This window comes from Somniosus microcephalus, chromosome 10 (genome assembly GCF_052327205.1).
Source record: "Somniosus microcephalus isolate GS21.2 chromosome 10, FLI_Smic_1.0, whole genome shotgun sequence".
NCBI lineage: Eukaryota > Metazoa > Chordata > Chondrichthyes > Squaliformes > Somniosidae > Somniosus > Somniosus microcephalus.
In genome coordinates this window covers 132,520,674-132,542,225 of record NC_140996.1, presented here as the reverse complement: position 1 = coordinate 132,542,225, position 21,552 = coordinate 132,520,674, and the positions used below count along the sequence as shown (strand labels likewise).

Sequence of the window (21,552 nt, the reverse complement as noted above, 5' to 3'; positions counted from 1 at the left end):
GCACTCCAATCACACAATTCTTGTGCGGCTTCACTGTGTCCCAGAACATTGATTTTATAGTGTTCATAATCTTTGTCAAAACTCTGTAGGGTCTCACCAGCTGAGTTAGCTCCCATGGTTGTTTTTCTCCATATGTACTCTTTGCTGCTCTAACACTGGATTACTTGTCATTTTCTACCCCTTCCACTTTCTCAGGCACTATGCACTACCCTCTAGAGCTCTATGTAAATCCCTTCAGTTTTTCCATTCACCGCCAAAATAATTTTCTCTTCAGTTGTGCGTTTCCTTCTGTACCCCTGCTCGATGCCCACTTGCTTCCTGTCCTGTTAAGTGTTCTGAGGTTTTTTTTAATGTGAGGATCACTGCACGTTGAAGTGGTCAGGGGAGCATCTTCTCATCTCCAGTTAGGCCTTTGTTTGGCATGGAGCCTTAATCTGTAATAATATCCACCTTTTGAGCCAGTGTATTATTGTGAGCTAACTTTTCTGATGTGGAAAATAGTCATCCTACCAAGTCAGTATTAGAAGAGCATACTGTTTTGATATTGACAGAATGAGAGACTTATGGGAGCATAACAATTTTCCATGGGACAAAAACTGCAAGTAATGTTGTCACAAAACAGAGATGGCTAAGAATGCATACTGTACTTTTATCACTTGGTGGAATTTGAACCCCTGATTTCTTCAAAAGCTAAATCCACTGCATTGGCCATTGTTGACTGAGTGGAATGAATCTGGTTAGGGCTGCTACTTACTGGCTCACAGACTTTTACTACACAACACTGTTTAGATTGATTTTCCAGTTGCATTGTTAGGCAAAATAGTTCACCATGCCGAGTTACTATATAGATCTTAAGATCTACCTCCATCCATGTAGGGTTCAAAATGGAGTAGTGTCCTAATGGATGTAGAGCAGAATGAATGAATAAATAAATATATGAAGAAAGACTTTACTACAAGTAACAGTGATCTGTTTCTCATCTGAAGCTGTGCTGCACACACTAATCTTCCAGCCAAACTTAAAATGTTATGAGAATCGATTTTTTCTTTAATTAGGTAATTGGATTGTTGAATAGGAATGTTTCTGGTTGTGAATTTTAACTAGGAATTTAGAATATAATATATTGAGTGGGTAGGGGGTATTGTCATTTGACGCTGATGCCAAAAGTATTAGAGACAGACATTTCTATAGAATCATAGAATTTTACAGCACTGGAGGAAGCCACTGGCCCTCTGAAAGAGCTATCAACTTGGCACCATTCCATTACTGGTTCTCCATAAATAAATAAAGAACTCTAATTTATATAGCATCTTTCATGACCACAGAATGTCCCAAAGCACATCACAAAGAATGAAGTACTTTTTTGAAGTGTATTCACTGTTGTAATGTAAGGAAACATGGCAGCCAATTTGCACATAGCAAGGTCCTACAAACAATACAACAGTAAGATAAATAACCAGATAATTTATTTTTTAGTGCGGTTCATTGAGAGATAAATGTTAGTCAGGACAGAGAAAACTCCCCTATTCTTCTTAGAGTAGTGCCATGGGATCTTTTGCGCCCACCTGAAAAGGCAGACGGAGCCTCGGTTTAATGTCGCCTGCAGATGTTTCACACATCTCCTATTAGTTGGGCATCTTGGCTTCATTCAGTGGTGTCCCTGACTATCGAGCTCCGGAGGTGCTAAAGCCGACAGTAGTGCTCTGATCAGCTAACTTTTTTTATTCATTCATGGGATGTGGACGTTGCTGGCAAGGCCAGCATTTATTGCCCATCCCTAATTGCCCTTAAGAAGGTGGTGGTGAGCCGCCTTCCTGAACCGCTGCAGTCTGTGTGGTGAAGGTACTCCCACAGTGCTGTTAGGGAGGGAGTTCCAGGATTTTGACCCAGTGACGATGAAGGATCGGCGATATATTTCCAAGTCAGGATGGTGCATAACTTGAACATAATAAAAACACCCACACTTATCAAGTTTGGTCAGCGGCAGTTGGTTACTCCCATGCACCTGCTGCCCTTGTCCTTCTAGGTGGTAGAGGTCACGGGTTTGGGGGGTGCTGTCGAAGAAGCCTTGGTGAGTTGCTGTAGTGCATCTTGTAGAAAGTACACACTGCAGTCACTGTGCTGGTGGTGGAGGGAGTGAATGTTTAAGGTGTTGCATGGAGGGCCAATTAAGCGGGCTGCTTTGTCCTGCATGGTGTTGAGTTTCTTGAGTGTTGGAACTGTACTCATCCAGGCAAGTGGAGAGTATTCCATTACACTCTTGACTTGTGCCTTGTAGATGGTGGAAAGGCTTTGGGGAGTCATGAGGTGAGTCACTCACTGCAGAGTACCCAGCCTCTGACCTGCTCTTGTAGCCACAATATTTATGTGGCTGGTCCAGTTAAGTTTCTGGTCAATGGTGATCCCCAGGATATTGATGGTGGGGAAGTTGGTAATGCCATTGAATGTCAAGGGGAGGTGGTTAGACTCTCTTGTTGGAGATGGTAATTGACTGGCACTTGTGTGGCGCGAATGTTACTTGCCCACTTATAAGCCCAAGCCTGAATGTTGTCCTGGTCTTGTTGCACGTGGGCACGGACTGTTTCATTATCTCGCCAATTGCGAATGGAACTGAACACTGCAATCATCAGCGATCATCCCACTTCTGACCTTGTGATGGAGGGAAGGTCATTGATCAAGCAGCTGAAGATGGTTGGGCCTAGGACACTGCCCTGAAGAGCTCCTGCAACGATGTTCTGGGGCTGAGATGATTGACCTCCAACAACCACAACCATCTTCCTTTATGCTAGGTATGACTCCAGCCAGTGGAGAGTTTTCTCCTGGTTCCCATTGACTTCACTTTTACTAGGGCTCCTTGATGCTACACTTGATGTCAAGGGCAGTCACTCTCCTTACCTCTAGAATTAAGCTGTTTTGTCCATGTTTGGACCAAGGCTATAATGAGGTCTGGAGCTGAGTGGTCCTGGCAAAACCCAGACTGAGCATTGGTGAGCAGGTTATTGGTGAGTAAGTGCCGTTTGATAGCGCTGTCGATGACACTTTCCATCACTTTGTTGATGATTGAGAGTAGGCTGATGGGATTGGATTTGTCCTGCTTTTTGTGGACAGAATGTGGTAAACCACTGTTATACCTGTCTGTAGAGGTATGTGTATTCCACTAGGTACAGGTCTGGACATGCCTCGGCTGACTCCTCCCACTATTCCAGGTATATAAGTGACTACCTCCCAGTCCCTTAGTATTCTGGACGGGTCGACCACTCGAGACAAGACCTTCATTCTTTAGTTAATAAAAGCCTGATTGTTACTCGCTCAACCTCAGTCTTTTGAGTAATTGATGGCGCATCAATTTTATTAACTAAATTTTTATAATGGAGAAGATCCTCACACCAGCATGCCTGGACCTGGACAGTCGGGAAGCAGACGCTTCCACCAAGTTTGCTCACTGGCTCATGTGCTTCGAGACATTCCTGACTGCCTCCACTGCGGTCACAACGGATGCGGACAAACTGTCTGTCCTGATCTCCAAGGTGAACCACCGAGTGTACTCAGTCATCCAGGACGCGACCTCGTACACAGAAGCCCTCCAGCTCCTCAAGACCCAGTACGCGCGCCCTGTGAACGAAGTGTACGCCAGGCACCTCCTGGGGAGTCGCAAGCCACAACCTGGGGAATCGACTGAGGAATACCTCCAAGCACTGTCCGTGCTTGGCCGGGCCTGTGGGTGTAAGGCGGTAACGCCCGCTAAGTACACGGAGGAACTGATCCGGGATGCCTTCGTAGCGGGCCACAGGTCCAACTACACCCGACAGCGTCTGCTGGAGCAGAGCGACCTCAACCTCAACAAAGCCTCCGAAATCGCACTAACGCTGGACGCAGCCTACCGGGGCATGGATGCCTACTCCTCTGCACCGTGGACGCCGCGGGGAACGACAACCTGGGACACGGTAGGACAGCCCCATAGCACCGTGCCACCCCAGCCACAGCCCAACAACGGCCCAACTACCGCAGCAGTGTCCCAAAGCCAGACAGCAGTATCCCAAGGCCAGAAATGCTACTTCTGTGGCCAGGCCAAACACCCCAGAGCGCGCTGCCCGGCGAAGAATGCGACCTGCTCGGGCTGCGGGAAAAAGGGACACTACGCCAGCGTCTGCAAGGCCAAAGCCACCCCGAACGCCAGCAGCGCCGCGTGTGGGCCGGGCGAGCCGCCATCTTGGGCCCCCAACAGCGCCGCGTGTGGGCCGTGCGGGCCGCCATCTTGGGCCTCCCCAGCCATGTGCGAACCACTGCAGCAGCAGCCATCTTGGACGACTCCAGCCACATGGGAATCATGGACGCCGCCATCTTGGACACCAGCCGGGACACAGCAGACCGCCAATCCCCCCCCCCCCCCGCCCATCTGATACCCGCAGCGACACACCGACCCCTACGCTGGCCTCTGTTACGCTGGACCAAACGAGACCGCACCAACTAGCTCGGTCCAAAATGGACGTTAAGGTAAACGGCTATGCAATAAACTGCTTTTTTGACTCCGGGAGCACAGAGAGCTTCATCCACCCCGACACGGTGCGGCGTTGCTCTCTCCCAGTCCTGCCTGCGCACCAGCGGATTTCTATGGCCTCCGAGTCCCAGTCAGCGGACATTGGCGACTACTGCGTGGTGACACTAGTAGTAGACGGGACTGTATTCAATAATTTTAAACTCCTGGTCCTGCCCGACCTCTGCGCTGCCGTCCTACTGGGGTTGGATTTCCAGTGCCACCTCAAAAGCGTTACGATGGCGTACGGTGGCCCCCTCCCCCCACTCATAGTCTGCAGCCAGCAGCCTCCAAATTGCCCGCCGCGCACCAGATGCAACCTCTCCACACTCAGAGTCCCACCCCCCCACTGTTTGCTAACCTCACCCCCGACTGTAAGCCCATCGCCACAAAGAGCAGGCGATACAGTGCCGGGGACAGGGTTTTCATCAAAACCGAAGTGGAGCGACTCCTGGAGGAGGGGATTATTGAGGGCAGCTCCAGCCCCTGGTGAGCCCAGGTTGCGGTCGTTAAGACCGGCGAGAAACAACGCCTGGTCATCGACTACAGCCAAACAATAAACCGCTACACCCTGCTGGACGCCTACCCACTCCCCCGCATAGCTGACATGGTCAACCAGATCGCGCAGTACCGCGTCTTTTCGACCATTGACCTGAAATCAGCGTACCACCAGCTCCCCATCCGCCCTGAAGACCGCCAGTATACTGCTTTTGAGGCAAACGGCCGCCTCTATCACTTCCTTAGGGTTCCCTTCGGCGTTACCAACGGGGTCTCCGTCTTCCAAAGGGAGATGGACCGGATGGTCGATCAAAACGCGCTGCAGGCCACTTTCCCTTACCTAGACAATGTGACCATCTGCGGCCAGGACTTGCAGGACCATGACGCAAACCTCGAGAAATTCCTCCGCACCGCCCAACTCCTGAACCTGACATATAACAAGGAGAAGTGCATATTCCGCACAGACCGCCTCGCCATCCTTGGCTGTGTTGTGGAACACGGGGTCATCGGTCCCGACCCGGACCGGATGCGTCCCCTTATGGAACTCCCACTGCCCCACTGCCTAAAAGCCCTGAAGAGGTGCCTAGGGTTTTTTTCCTACTACGCTCAGTGGGTCCCCTACTATGCAGACAAAGCCCGTCCGCTGATCAAATCCACCTCTTTTCCCCTGATGGCAGAGGCCCGCTCGGCCTTCCACCGCATCAAGGAGGACATTGCCAAAGCCACCATGCACGCAGTGGACGAATCCATCCCCTTCCAGGTGGAAAGCGATGCGTCCGACTTCGCTCTGGCCGCCACCCTTAATCAGGCGGGGAGACCTGTGGCATTCTTCTCACGAACCCTCCAGGGCCCGGAGACCAGACACTCCGCGGTCGAGAAGGAGGCCCAGGCTATTGTGGAGGCTGTGCGTCATTGGAGGCACTACCTGGCCGGAAAACGATTTACCCTGCTCACTGACCAGCGTTCAGTTGCTTTTATGTTCAACAACAAGCAGAGGGGCAAAATCAAAAATGACAAGATCTTGAGGTGGAGAATCGAATTTTCCACCTACAACTACGAGATCTTGTACCGACCTGGGAAGCTCAATGAACCCCCAGATGCCTTACCGCGTGGCACCTGCGCCAGCGCGCAGATCGATAGGCTGAGGGCCCTCCACAATGACCTCTGCCACCCGGGGGTCACCAGGTTCTTCCACTTCATCAAGGCCCGCAACCTGCCTTACTCCATCGAGGAGGTCAGGACCATGACCAAGAACTGCCAAGTCTGCGCTGAGTGCAAACCGCACTTTTATAGACCAGACAGAGCCCACCTGATAAAAGCCACTCGCCCTTTCGAACGCCTGAGCGTCGATTTTAAAGGGCCTCTCCCCTCCTCCGACCGCAATGTGTACTTCCTCAACATCATTGACGAGTACTCCCGTTTCCCGTTCGCCTTCCCCTGCTCGGACATGACCAGTGCCACGGTCATTAAATCTCTGAACAGCCTCTTCACCCTGTTCGGTTTCCCCAGCTATATCCATAGCGACCGGGGCTCATCGTTTATGAGTGACGAACTCCGCCAGTACCTGCTCGCTAGGGGTATAGCCACAAGCAGGACCACCAGTTACAACCCCCAGGGGAACGGACAGGTGGAAAGAGAGAATGCGACAGTTTGGAAGGCCGCCCTACTAGCCTTAAAGTCTAGGGGCCTTCCGACCTCCCGCTGGCAGGAGGTGCTCCCCGATGCACTCCACTCGATTCGGTCACTGCTCTGCACTGCCACCAATGCCACCCCTCACGAGAAAATGTTTGTCTTCCCAAGGAAGTCCACATCGGGGACATCGTTACCGCCATGGCTGACATCCCCAGGGCCGGTACTACTGAGAAGACACGTGAGGGCCAATAAAATGGAACCCCTGGTCGAGAGGGTCGACCTCCTCCACGCCAACCCCCAGTACGCTTACATTGCGTACCCAGACGGGCGGGAGGACACAGTCTCCATACGAGACCTTGCACCCTCGGGGACCGCTGTAGGGCGGGAGGACACAGTCTCCATACGAGACCTCGCACCCTCGGGGACCGCTGTAACCCACTACCCATTACCACCCCCCCCCCCCTCGACCCGATATCCAACCCCAGCAGCCGGCTCGCCTTGGACCGTCACCCACGAGGACTACACTCCAGGGCCCCAGCCTACACGGGACGCGACGCCGGAAGCTCCACCACCCCTGCCGTCGCCACGTCGATCACAGCGGCAGACAAGACCTCCGGAGAGACTCCAATACACGAACTTTTAAATACACTTCACCCCGCCGGACTCATTTTTAAACAAGGGGTGAATGTGGTAAACCACTGTTATACCTGTCTGTAGAGGTATGTGTATTCCACTAGGTACAGGTCTGGACATGCCTCGGCTGACTCCTCCCACTATTCCAGGTATATAAGTGACTACCTCCCAGTCCCTTAGTATTCTGGACGGGTCGACCACTCGAGACAAGACCTTCATTCTTTAGTTAATAAAAGCCTGATTGTTACTCGCTCAACCTCAGTCTTTTGAGTAATTGATGGCGCATCACAGAACATACCTGGGCAATTTTCCACTTTGTCGGGTAGATGCCAGTGTTGCAACTGTACTGGAACAGCTTGGCTAGAGATGTGGCTAGTTCTGGAGCACAAGTCTTCAGTACTACAGCCGGGATGTTGTCTGCCCATAGCCTTTGCTGTATCCCGTGTGCTCGGCTGTTTCTTGATCTCACGTGGAGTGAATCGAGTAAAGATCCAAGCCACAACCTGGGATCTTCCTGGTATGAATTGCTCACTACTGTACAGGGCCATCTATTTGCTCATTGAGGCATTAGGAAGTGCCTAACCTAAATAATGACAATGTGTTAACTAAAAATACTTCAGTTTTGCTTGTGGTTTGAATCTTGTGTTATCTATTGGTTCTATAAAGCTTTGCAATACAGTTAAGTTACTATGAAAATATTTTGAGTCCTGAGGTTGCAGAATTTTGATGAGAATAAGATTGTCAAGTAAGCTATTTATCCGATCATTGACCAAACGGCATGTACTGGTCACATGAGATTTAGAGTTGGTAGTTAGGAGTTGTTTTTCAAAAGTCGATTAGCAGCACTGCCAAGTATTTTTTTGTCTGTGTGAAACATGAATGGCTGTGATTTTAAAATAAAGCACTCAAATATTTTTGAGTTTTTTAACTAATAAATATCTGGTCAAATTAACTTCTCAAAACTGTTCAGATTTTTATTATGATTTTTATTGTTTAGCTAGATTTGCTATTTTTTTAACTTAAAATTTGATAAACCATTTCAGATTTTCAATGCACAAATGTGAACTGTGTTTTCGGGGGAGAGGGAGAATGGATGAACTATCTATGCACTCAGAATAATTTTCCTCTTATCTGTTTGGATTTGTACAGGTCCTGTTGTTTTGCTTCACAGCTGCCCTGTACATGTTCTTCTTCAGGTAAGTGTATGGCCTCTGTATTTCTTAGGCCTCCTTAATTACTGTCTTTGCTGCCCTCTGTAGCCTTATGGCTCACTGATCTAAAGCTCCCACTTTTTGGGAGGTTTGCTCAAATTTTGTTGCAGCCCATGAGAAGCCTAGACAAAGCTTTGAAGCCTTGTCACTCCTTGGAGCCCCCTAGGTCAGAGAAGTGAATTTGAATATGTTTGCAAAAGACTTGGGCTGAGCCAACCAGATAGAATGGCACCACAGGTCAGCCCATTTTTCTTCTGAACAAAACCATTTGGAGTAGTCTGGTGTATGTACAAGACAAGACACAGTGAAGTACAAGTCATGGTTCAGTGGTAAACCACAAAGAACATTGACAGGGTTGTGTTCAAATGGAAAGATGCAGCACTGACAGTTTTAGATGATTACTAAACATTGCTGTATTGTTTGATAGAAGTAGCGGGGAGCATTATCATAACATGACTACTGCTGTTTCTATGCTGTATGCAATTTAATCATTCTGAGTATATAATACTCCACTTTAATGAACATAACCAAGATTAACAGACTAGAAAAAGGAATAAAATGCTTATCTTGGAAAAAGCTAATAAATTAGTTACTAAAGCCTTGTGGTGAGATGGGAAAAAGACTTGAGTTCTGTGTTCTAAAATTTACCTGTGGCCAATCCAGCGATTTTGTTTGAAAATGTATGAGCAGAAAGCAGAGTGCAAGTTGTCATGGTGAATAAACCTGCTTCTGTATTGTACAGGCCCACAAAAGTTGTGTCTCAATTCATCTGATCTAAATATTGGATACTCTCGTGAACAGTTGTAATTTAAAATGCAAGGTATAAATAAATAGTAGTCGAAATCAAGGGAAAACATAAGTGGCGTTGCTTTTTCTTTTATAACAATAAAGTTGGAAATGTCTTTGTGCTGTGCACGTACTCGATTCTGTTGCATCTTTTTAGAAGGTGAATAGATGCATATTGTGACGACCAGCACTTGTAAAATTTTACAAACAGATTTCTTGGCTCCGGAATGAAGGTTACTCTTATTTAAATACAAGAACATAATACTTATCCTGTTCCTTTAGATTGAAGGTTCTTTATTGCCCTTTTGTACCCATTCTTCGTCCCTTGAAGAAAGTAATTTCTTTCAAGAAAAGAAATAAAAACTGCCATAACAAATTCCGCAAAGCAAGTTGGAAATTATTTAAACTGTTACTAAAAGAAATGAAAATAATGGTGGTAGTTACTTCAAATGGTGTTCGGATAGTTTTATTAGGGAGTTGTTACAAAGCTTAATCTACAAGAAAGCCTCTACAGATTCCCCAACTCAGTTGACAAAGCCAGTGTGTTGCTGAGCCATACAAGCCAGAAGATCCTGTATCAATTTCCAATCTATGCTAAGTTTATTGACTCTTGGCAGGATTGCCATAAGGGTGCTGCAATTAGCCTCAGTCCCACAAACCTCAGGAGAGATTACCAAGCCAGGGTTTCAGCTCCAGAATACAATCCAGTAATTCTTGCTGGATGTATATCTGTGGATGTTTGGCGAGGGCAGAATCAGGCTCCACAGTGATGCCCTGCACCCCACCATCACTTGGCCAAAGTAACCGAGGTTGACTGGCGTCAGCAAGAATCAATGTCTTCGAGAGAGGAGGGTTAACGAGAAAACTGACGAAAAAGGGCATGTGTAGTTCTTGAGGGTCTTGGGATGTGATTTTATTATTTTCATATTCTAACTCTCTCATAATACTAATGTTTCACTACAGGATTTCAATAGTAAGGATTAAATTCATCACTTTTTGATACTTATAAAAGAGCGCCCCTCCCCACAGAGAGAATTTCGATAACGTTATAAGGACTTTAAACATCTCCACCATGAGGCAAAATACGAACAGGAAGATTCGGGTTCCATAATGTATTCATACTATCCTGTGTAAAGCAATGTTCTTAACATTTATAATTATAATTCTTCATATGGTGCGATCTCAAAATGTCTGGGCTGTGATCCTCAATAATTAGGCTCTTAGAGTCACTTTGGGCTACTCTTCTGCACCTCCTGGTTGCAGGAGTGAGAAGGGGCCTGGAATACAGAGTCTTCATAACGTTATTGAAATTCTAACTTATCCACTTCCTTAATGCATGGACCCAAAAAGAGAGAGCAATTAATAAATTGTATTGTAAATTAGTAAAATTACACATATTTTACATAATCTACTAAAGAGCTTCAGTCTTCTCCAGATCAGTAAGCGCAACCAAGTAAAATATGATCCTTTTTCTATTTTACGAAGTTTAAATTCCAGTTATAGTCCATAAATAACCAACTTATTATGTGTATAGTAACAAAATAATTTTTGATGGTTTTGTTACTTGTGCCTGCCAGTTGTATAATGAAAGCTATTGGTCAATTTGCTTTTATCTATTTCGCTTCAGTTATTCTTAATTTTAATCATATATTTAGTTGGTTGATCCAGCAATAAATTTGAAGTAAGGAAGCTTTTCATAATGCTTCAAAATACCAATCAGGTTTTCATTAGAAGCAATGTAATAATGTTTTGGTATGTTTGCTTTTGTTCAGCAAACCATTAATGCCAATATAATTGCACATGAGAAGCAACAGATTCTTAATTTGTTTAAAAACTGCACATATTAAACTGCTCTTAATTAACTTCGTGATCAGTACTTTTTGAGACTTTAAAAGGGATCATTGTTTTACTCCACTGTCTTCACTGATAAAAGGAGCCTATTCTGCGTTTTACTATTCTCTTCCCCCTCCCCCCCCCCCCAAAAAACAGTTTTAAAATATAACTTAGTTGCAACTGCATCCTTAAATTAATCTATGATGCAACATGTTGGAAATACTTAGTGGTATAAAATGAAATAATGGGGACCTACATCAACAAATGTTAAACCGAGGCCCTGTCTGCATGTTTATATGGTTGTAAAAGATCCAATGGCACAATTAGAAGAGGAGCAGGAAGTGCTCCCAGTATCCTGGCCAATATTTATCCCTCAATCAACACCACAAAACAGATTAACTGGTCATTCATCTCTTGCTGTTCGACACCTTGCTGTGTGCAAATTTCCTGCCTACATAACAACAGTGACTACACTTCAAAATTAGTTCCCTGGCTGTAGAACACCATGGGACATGCTAAGGATGTGAAAAGTGCTATATAAATACAGGCTCGCTCTTTTAACGATTTGTACTGTACTTGCAATTAAGTTGTGTGTTATGATAGACATTTTGAGAAGTAAAGTGAATGTATTAAAAAAATAGTTTAAAACAAATTAAACCAAAAAATTCGATTTGGGCAGTGGTGGCACATGATACAAAACAAAAGTGAGAACTTGGGTAGTATATTTCATAAGAGGTCCAAATTTATCAAATTAGTCATAATTTATAGATCAAAGCCATGAGCGTTCCTAGTTATAGCACATGCAGACATTTAGTCAAATAAACTTCTAACGTAGCCAGATCAAACTGACGTTCACCCACTGTTGTTTCTGATGGTATTTTCCATCTCGGCTTCATGTATTTTTTTCACCTTTATATTATTTGGCAAAGCAGATGTGAGTTGTTTTCTCTGCTGCAGGACGTGCAGTGCAATGCAGGGGAAGCAGATAAAGCTGTTTCCTTGTTATTGTTGGTGAATCGCTAGCACAGCTGCAGTGGAGTTGTGCTGATGGGAGGTAACCAAGCAAATTTGTTTCTGGTAGTGGTGCAGTTGGTAAATTAACACACATCTCCTTTTAAATTTGGCCTTGAAGATTTCATTTGGAATCGATGTCAGATGCAAGAACTTTGTACACCATCTCTATAACTCAGCTGGTTTAGCTAGTGAGTAGGTCAGCCACACAGACCAGAAAGATCACAAGTTTGACCTCCAGTCTGTGCAGGAAGTTAGTAAAGGTATTATAATTGACCTCCGCATTCCGGGTTAGGAAGTGGAAAATTGACCAGGATTCCCAAACCTGGTTCCTATCCAGTGCTGGAAGCACATGTCTACGGATGTTGGGTGCTGTGATACCCCCCAGTAATATGTAAAAAAGAAAGTATGTGAACATTTACTGGCCATACTCTCACTTGGGAAAAGTACTGAAAGGTTTCTGGTTTCCATTAAACTATATCCCAATAAGGAGTCAATGCCTTCAGGAAAAGAGAATGTGAGGAAAGAAAATTGGCAGGAAAACGGAGGAAAGGGAAATCTCTATGAAGCAGCAGGCTGAGTTTTCTTCCAGCCTACTCATCATCCAAACAACAGGGACTGCCTCCCTGCTCTTTACAAATATTGTTTACCACTAGCACACGAGCATAACGGACCTCCTATCTCAAAAGGAACTGCACTAGTCATCACCGTTGTCCAAAAAGGAGAGGCCTGTTTTGGGTTTCAGGTTAGCAAATGCTTTCCAAATTAGAAAAAGGTTAATGGGCTGGTGGAGAAAACTGAATTGTTGAGCAAAGTTTTAAACTCTGGAGTTACATAGTTATTGCATGTGCTTTTGAAATAAATGTTCCATTGTACCCGTTTTTAATTGCTAGTTATGTACTATAGGCCTAATTCTGCCAAAATTTGTTCACTGCGAATGCTAAGCAGCTGTCATAGAGAAATCTTTCATTTTATATCTTGGTTGACATGAACTGCATCTTAAGTCATTTTGCTACAAATAATTTCATATTTTAACTAAAGAAATGTCGCTATGTGAACTCTGCATCAACTGTAAATCCTATTTTTAACCTAAACAATTTTCATATTTGCTTCTGTATTCAAGGCTACATAGTTGATTAGTTTCTCTGGGCACTACATGGTATGGCACTTAACCTCACAGGTACAGTCAATAGTCCATGCTGAGTTTGCTGATCAGGTTTGTTAAAATTAACATCAACATGTTTTACAATGGTAACAGTGCACATTCCTAATCAGCATCCAGTGACCCCTGCTGATAGTGTACATGTGTAGCTGCCAAGTGAGGAAAGTTGAAAGGACATAAGTGTTTGTGCAGGTTTATGTGGGAAGGTGGCCAGTTTGGGTGAGATAATAGAAGGCAGCCACTACCTGTAGAATTGTATCTTCAGGAGAGGTGGGCCAAAGGATGAAATTGGGGGTTGGGGCAAGCAATTTTTCCTAGAGTTTCTGCAGACTGAACAAAGTGCAAGTAATCAGAAATTGGAAAACTAAGCCCATTATAGGATAGTAATGAAAACAAAAGCCACAGAAACCTATATTTAGATCCAAGTCTGCCATTTATGCATTTCTACTGTGTCATGCACCATCAGCAATGGTTGCCTTTTTTTGTATAAAGGTTTAAGATACCTATCTAGAGGTGTGTGTGTGTGTGTCCAAGTTTCCAACTTTTTTTGGGGTGCAGGGGAGGACGTGGGTCACACTCTCATTGCAGTTTAGGCCGTGTGCTCATACCATATATTGAAGTGAGGGATATGGACAAGTAATTTATCTGTACCAATGTGCATTCAGAAAGATATCCTTAAAATTCTATTTAGATAATGCAAGAATGGCTTATGCTCGAGGGCATCCAGGTTGTTCAGATTAGATTGTTCTGCTACATGCTCAAAGTCCTTGGTTTCAAAGAGATCAGGTTAACTGTTTTTATTGCTTCCTTTCCTCTTCCGAAAGTCTCAACTCTCACTGGGGCCCAATTCTACAAATACTGCTAGCTCTCTGCACCTTGTCCAAATGGTAATTCTGCATGTTTGCAGTCAGTAGGCTATTTAACTGTGGAAGGCTTCACAGCTGAGCCCAATCTTGTCCTCCTCATGTCCACACAGGTAATTTGCAATAGGTGGTATCAGTAAGGAGCAAGAACCATGACTGATGTATTTTTCTTTGTTTTCCCCCCACCCCCTCCTTAGCCCAGGGTCACTGAGGCCTTTTGTATTATCCCCAACAACTGCCTGGCTGTGATTAGCACTGGGCCCTTGTGGTTTGTAGTGCTGCAAAGGAGAGAGTAGCATTACTGGGCTTTAGGATCCCAAGTCTAAATTTTGAAGAAGTTTTGTGCTGAGGAATTGTGTTCACTCGACACCAAATTAAATATTTCAAGAATCAATGTACGTGTGGCCTTAATATCTAATTTGAATGCTAGTCTCAGCATAAACAAACGGCCACATTTCCTTTAATATTAATACTATTGTCTGAGGGACTGCTTTCCATTTTGGGGGAAGGGGAATACAGTGGTGTTCCCCAGGGTTCAGTTCAAGGACCGCTGCTTTTCTTGATGTATATTAATGACTTGGATGTGGGTGTACAATTTCAAAATTTGCAGATGAGACAAAACTTGGAAATATAGTGAACAGTGAGGAAGATAGTGATAGACTTCAAGGAGGACATAGACAGGCTGGTGGAGTGGGTGGACACGTGGCAGATGAAATTTAATGCAGAAAAATGTGAAATGATACATTTTGGTAGAAAGAATGAGAGGAAATATAAACTAAAAGGTACAATCCTAAAGGGGGTGCATGAACAGAGACACCTAGGGGCATATGTTCATAAATCATTGAAGGTGGCAAGGCAGGTTGAGAAAGCAGTTAAAAAAGCTTCCGGGATCCTGGGCTTCATGAATAGAGGTATAGACTACAAAAGCGTGGAAATTATGATGGACCTGTATAAAACACTGGTTTGGCCTCAACTGGAGTATTGTGTCCAATTCTGGGTACCGTACTTTAGGAAGGATGTGAAGGCCTTCGAGAAGGTGCAGAAAAGATTTATATGAGAGTGATTCCAGGGATGAGGAACTTTAGTTACGTGGATAGACTGGAGAAGCTGGGGTTGTTCTCCTTAGAGCGGAGAAGATTGAGAGGAGGAGAGGTGGTCAAAATCTTGAGGGGTCTGGACAGAGTAGATAGAGAGAAACTGTTCCCATTGGCAGAAGGGTCGAGAACCAGAGGACAGAGATTTAAGGTGATTGGCAAAAGAACCAAAGGTGACGTAAGAAAAAGCTTTTTTATGCAGCGAGTGGTTAGGATCTGGAATGCACTGCCTGAAAGGGTTGTGGAGGCAGATTCAATCATGGCTCTCAAAAGGGAGTTGGATAAGTACCTGAAGGAAAAAAAATTGCAGAGCTTCGGGGAAAGGGCGGGGGAGTGGGACTAGCTGAGACCCAGCACAGGCTCGATGGGCCGAATGGCTGCCTTCCATGCTATAACTATTCTATGATTCTAAGGCCACTCAGTCTGGCAGAGGCCAAATTTTGTAGCCGCTGGTGTCTTCGGTGTTGATGCTGAATTGCTAAATGTAGCTTTCTGAAGATTATACCCAATACTGGCATTTATTGTGGATTATTTCAGATCCCACTTGTGTCTATAAATGGAGTTTAACGTAACTGTTTCCGAGGAAAGACATTCTAGATTTGATTGGACCCGCCTGTTCCTGGTTCAAATGTATCCAGCATTAGAAGTTTGATACTTCATTGTGTTTGACATTGCATTGAGATTTAAAAATATTTTTGTTGCATTTACCTGTACCAAGAAGTCATTGAATTTTTATTATTTATCAGCCTTTTCATATTCTTTCCATCACCATTCTGACACTTTGTATTTTAGGGGCTAAAAGTTAATTTCATCAATCTGCATGTGCTGTTAGTTCAGTGAGAGCCTGTTATTGAATCAATTTGGTTGCTTTTCATTCCCAACTGGCGTATTTGTATCAAGTTATTTTGTTTCTTTTAATTATATTCCCTCTTGTGAACAAAAGGAGATGATCAAGAATTGAGACTGCTTGATTTTCATACTCCATGCTTCTCACCTTAAAAAGATCAAAGTATATGGATTCTCCTGTTCTCCAGCTTTTACTCACCAATGAATAGATCTATTTTTTTCACCATTTAAATGAATATTGATGGACTGTTTTGTGCCGATTGTGCTTGAAGTTAAATTAAGATTTCTATTCAAAAGTAAATGAATCAAAACTTGAAAAAGGTGAATCCAACTTTAAGTTGTGATCCGAAAAGAAACAGTGACCCACTTTTTCCCCTTCTCCTTGGTAAGGCTAGGGTATTTGTGGAGCCATGGGGAATTGTGCTTTCTGCTAGAATCTAACTGCACCAAAGCATCAACTAATCATGACAAACTTTCCTTCTTGAAACTTCTTAATGGCAGATTATGGGGAGATGTTTGCACTGATTGTTCTGTCCTCATGTGGGACTCAACAGACACAGAAGGCTATTGTGATGAGTGCAAATTCCTGAATGTGCCACAACATTTTCAGTCAGCTGTATTGAGCCATCCGTACAGCACATTAGTAATTACAGTTTGAGATCCTTTGCAGTTTGAGATCCTTTGCAATCAGAGTATTGCTTTTTCTGTGAAATGGTGATCATGACTGTGCGCATGCTCAAAGTGACTAGTCATTGATATTATTAAATGGTTTTGGAGAGAAACGTCCTCAAGCTTGTGGTACCAATTATATTTGTTTAGCTTATAATATTTTTTATAGTGATAACAGGATGCCAAAGTGATTTTAAACTACAAAGAGATTGGCAAGCAACAGCCACAATAACAGTTCCCATATTCTGCATGTTCAGTGAGATTTCCTGTGATTAATGGGTCCTATTTGTATAGTATATAAAAACAGAAAATGCTGGAACTACTCAGCAGGTCAGGCAGCATCTGTGGAGAGAGATACAGAGTTAACGTTTTAGGTCGATGACCTTTCGTCAGAACTGGAAAAAGTTAGAGATGTAACAGATTTTAAGCAAGTGTGGGGCAGGGAAAGGGGGGAAGGGAGGAAAGAACAAAAGGGAAGGTCTGTGAATAGAGTGCAAGGCAGGAGTGATTAAATAACAAAAGGTATGATTTTACAAAGCAAAAGGAGATGGTAATGGGACAAGTAAAGAAACAAAAGATGAGTACAAGAGGTGTAAATGGGAAATAACAACAGAAACTGCTGGAAAAACTCAGCAGGTCAGGCAACATCCGTGGAGAGAAATTTGAGTTGACGTTTCGGATCGAACCCTTCTTCAAAACTGGAAAGAAAAGAAAATAGACTAGATTGCGAGAAGTACAAGTAAATCGCTGTTTCACCTGGAAGGGGTGTTTGGGGCCCTGGACAGTGGGAAGGGGGGAGGTATAGGGGCAGGTGTTACATCTCCGCTTGCACGGGAAGGTGCCAGGCGAAGGGGAAGGGCTGTTTGGGGTGATGGAGGAGTGGACTAGGGTGTCTCGGAGGGAGCGGTCCCTACGGAATGCTGAAAGGGGAGGGGAGGGGAAGATACGTTTGGTGGTGGGATCACTTTGGAGGTAGCGGAAATGCCGGAGGATGATCCGTTAAAATCTGTTACATCTCTAACATTTTCCAGTTCTGACAGAAGGTCATCGACCTGAAACATTAGCCCTGTTTCTCTCTCCACAGATGCTGCCTGACCTGCTGAATATTTCCAGCATTTTCTATTTTTATTTCAGAGTTCCAGCATCTGCAGTATTTTGCTTTTGTCCTATTTTTATATGATGCCAGAGACATGTTTTATTCACACAAGTATTGTTGAGAGCAGCTAATGTCAGGCTACCCTTTCTTTTCGAAATCTATATAATGTTGGGCTAACAACAACTTGCATTTTTATACTGCCTTTAATGTGGAAAAATGTCCCAAGATAATTAACAGAAGTGTAATAAATAAATGGACGGCGAGTCAAAGAAGTCAAAGATATTAGGTGGGGTGACTCAAAGCTTGGTCAAAGAGGTGGGTTTTCAGAAGGATCTTAAAGGAAAACAAGGAAGTGGTAACATTGAGGGGTTTAGGGAGGAAATTCCTGAGCATGGAGCCGAGGGGCGAATGCATTAACGGTCAGGGTCAGTGCAGCAAAGAGTTTGGGGGAAGGTGGCGGGGGGTGTTGTAGGGCTGGATGAGGTTGTAGAGATTGAGAGGGGTGATGTAATGAAGAATTTAAACACAAGGATGAGAGTTTTAAATGGGAGGGGTTGGGGGACAAGATCAGTAACAATAGGTGATAGATGAGTGGAACCTGGTACGGGATGGGATATGGGCAGCAGAGTTTGGATAAGCTGAAGTTTATGACGATGGAAGATGGGAGGATGACCAGGAGAACATGGAAATAATCAATAATCCAGTTCTGTAGAAGGGTTTCGACCCAAAACGTTGATTCTCTTTCTCTCTCCACGGATGTTGCCTGGCCTGCTGAGTTTTTCCAGCATTTTCTGTTATTATGGAAATAATCAAGTTTGGAGGTGCCAAAGGCATGGATGAGGGTTTTAGCAGCAGCCGATGTTATGGAGGTGGAAGTAGAGGAGGATTATGGAGCTGGAAGCTGAGTTCGGGGTCAAATAGGAAGTTAAGGCTGTGAACAATATGGTTCAGCCTGAGACAGTGGCCCGTGAGGAGGATGGAATGGATGGCAAGTGTCCAGTGTTTGTGGGGGAAGGCCAAAGACAATGGCTTCAGTCTTCCCAATGTTTAACTGGAAGAAATTGCGAGGTAAAAACATTGTTTGTTCCATTCATGGCTTAGTTCTCGGACTTGATTTTAATATGATTCGTGTGCTTTAGTTATGACAGTTATCAACTCTGTTTAATTACTTACAGTCCACATCTAGCACACTTCACCACACCACGCCAAAATAGCTTTTTTACTACTGTTCCGCATTCTAGCATCATTCTGCTGAATCCCGCTCCCCTCTCCTCTTCCATCTAAACCCTCCCATCTGCTCTTCCTCTACGCCTGTTCTCCCCTCCTCTCCCCTTCGTCCCCTAGGAAATAGAGTGGGAAAGTGAGAGAGGGATTCACGGGGGTAAACCAGAGATGGGAGGAACTTTGATTTAGCCAGTAACTAATAGGAACTCATTGTAGCAATAACTAATAGCAATACTGGTAACACTCAGGTTTTCCTCCTACCCAACAGTAATAATACAATAACTCAGATAGTCTATATATAACTGGCAGTAATAGGTGTAACACCCTGATGTTATGTTATATCCTACCTGTAGCTAGTAGTAATACTATAACCTGCTGATATTCACCCTGAAACTACAACCAGAATCTCCCTGCACTGCACAAGGTGTTTTCAGGCTCCTCAGTCAATGCGACTTTTAACACACCTCATTTAACACTCCCTATCTCCTTGGACTCTGGTTCTATGTGAAGGTGACAACTCTGAACTGAGAGCCGATCTGTACTTGGACTTCACACATCAAAACTGGCCAACACAGGCCGACCTGAACCATAAGAGTAAAGACGTCTTACTGCAATTATATCTTCTTCTTAGGCAGTTCCTCGGAACTGAGGATGACTTGCTTCCACACTAAAAATGAGTTCTCAGGTGACTGATGAGTCCAATGCGGGACCTACAGTCTCTATCACAGATGGGGCAGACGGTGGTTGAAGGGGAGGGGCTGTTTGTGCTTGGCTTCCGCTTGCTCCCGGTGAAGAGGCTCGAGGTGTTCGGCGCCTTCCCGGATGCTTCTCCTCCACTTGTGCGGTCTTGGGCCAGGTGTTGGTGGGGATGTTGCATTTTTTTCAAGGAGGCTTTGAGGGTGTCCTTGAAGCATTTCCTCTGCCCACCTGGGGCTCTCTTGCCATGTTGGAGCTCCGAGTAGAGCGCTTGTTTTGGGAGTCTCGTATCTGGCATGCGGATGATGTGGCCCGTTCGTCAGAGCTGATCGAGCATGGTCAAAGCTTCAATGCTGGGGATGTTGATGTTGGTGCGCCTGTCCTGCCAATGCATTTGCAAGATCTTGTGGAGGCAGCATTGGTGGTACCTCTCCAGTGCTTTGAGGTGCCTGCTGTACATGGTCCATGTCTCTGAAGCATACAGGAGTGCGGGTATCACTACTGCTCTGTAGACCATGAGCTTGGTGCTGGGTTTGAAGTCCTGGTCTTCAAACACTCGCTTCCTCAGGCGACTGAAGGCTGCACTGGCACACTGAAGGCGGTGTTGGACTTCGTCATCGACGTCTACCCTTATTGACAGTAGGCTCTCGAGGTATGGAAAGTGGTCCACGTTGTCCAAGGCCTTGTCATGGACGCAATTGTATAGGGCCCTGGTGAGACAGTTTTGGTCTCCTTACCTAAGGAAGGATATACTTGCCATGGAAGGAGTGCAACAAAGGTTCACCATACTGGCTCCTGGGATAAGGGGATTGTCCTATGAGGAGAGATTGAGTAGACTAGGCCTATATTCTCTAGAGTTTAGAAGAATGAGAGGTGATATCATTGAAACATACAAAATTCTTAGAGCAGATGCAGGGAGGATGTTTCCCCTGGCTGGGGAGTCTAGAACCAGGGGTCACAGTCTCAGAATAAGGGGTCGGCCATTTAAAACTGAGATGAGGAGGAATTTCTTCACTGAGGGTGGTGAATCTTTGGAATTCTCTACCCCAGAGGGCAGTGGATGCTCAGTTGTTGAGTATATTCAAGACCGAGATCGATAGCTTTTTGAATATTAATGGAATCAAGGGATATGGGAATAGTGCAGGAAAGTGGAGATGAGGTAGAAGATCAGCCATGATCTTATGAATGGCGGAGCAGGCTCGAGGGGCCGAATGGCCTACTCCTGCTCCTACTTCTTATGTTCTTAAGCCAAGAGATAACACAAAGGGCAGTGGGCTCTTCTCTCAGGGCACATTGTCCTGAACTCAGCTCAGCACCCACCTTTCTAAACCACTTCCTGGACCCCGACTCAATAAAGGAGAGTTTTCAAAGGATTATAGAAATTATGCACAGGAGGAGGCGGCTATTTGGCCCCCCAATGCTGGCGCTCTCTTCAGGAACCCCGTTCCCCTCAAACCTTTTATATTCCTTATTTTCAAATGCTTGCCCATTCTCTTTTCAATGTTGTCCTAGTCTCTGCCTCAATAGCCACTTGTGGTGAAGCATCCCTTGGTCTAATAGTCCTCAATTCAAAAACATCCACCACCACTTCTCCCGTAGTTCTTCCAGTGAGGATCCTCTGTCTCCGTCTGCTTGTTCCCATTCATCCACCAGTGAAACCAATCTTTCACTATTTACCCACAGTAAAGTCCTCGGGTAATTTTCAGCCACCCCTTTACTGGCTGCTCCTTTCTTAGCCCCATAGCAGCAGCAGCAGCAATGTGC

At 44.9% G+C, this 21,552-nt stretch overlaps 1 protein-coding gene across 2 annotated transcripts in view; it reads left to right on the top strand.

Annotated features, from left to right (window-relative positions):
* Window positions 1-21,552, top strand: part of tmem135 (transmembrane protein 135) — a 537,823-nt gene that overhangs the window by 361,843 nt on the left and 154,428 nt on the right. For both annotated transcript variants that reach the window (XR_015079728.1, XM_085998806.1), the window contains exon 6: window positions 8,447-8,493. Coding sequence is in view for 1 of the 2 variants with exons in the window: in XM_085998806.1 (XP_085854932.1) it covers window positions 8,447-8,493 (47 nt within the window). In the remaining variant the exon portion in view is untranslated. The remainder of the gene's footprint in view (window positions 1-8,446; window positions 8,494-21,552) is intronic.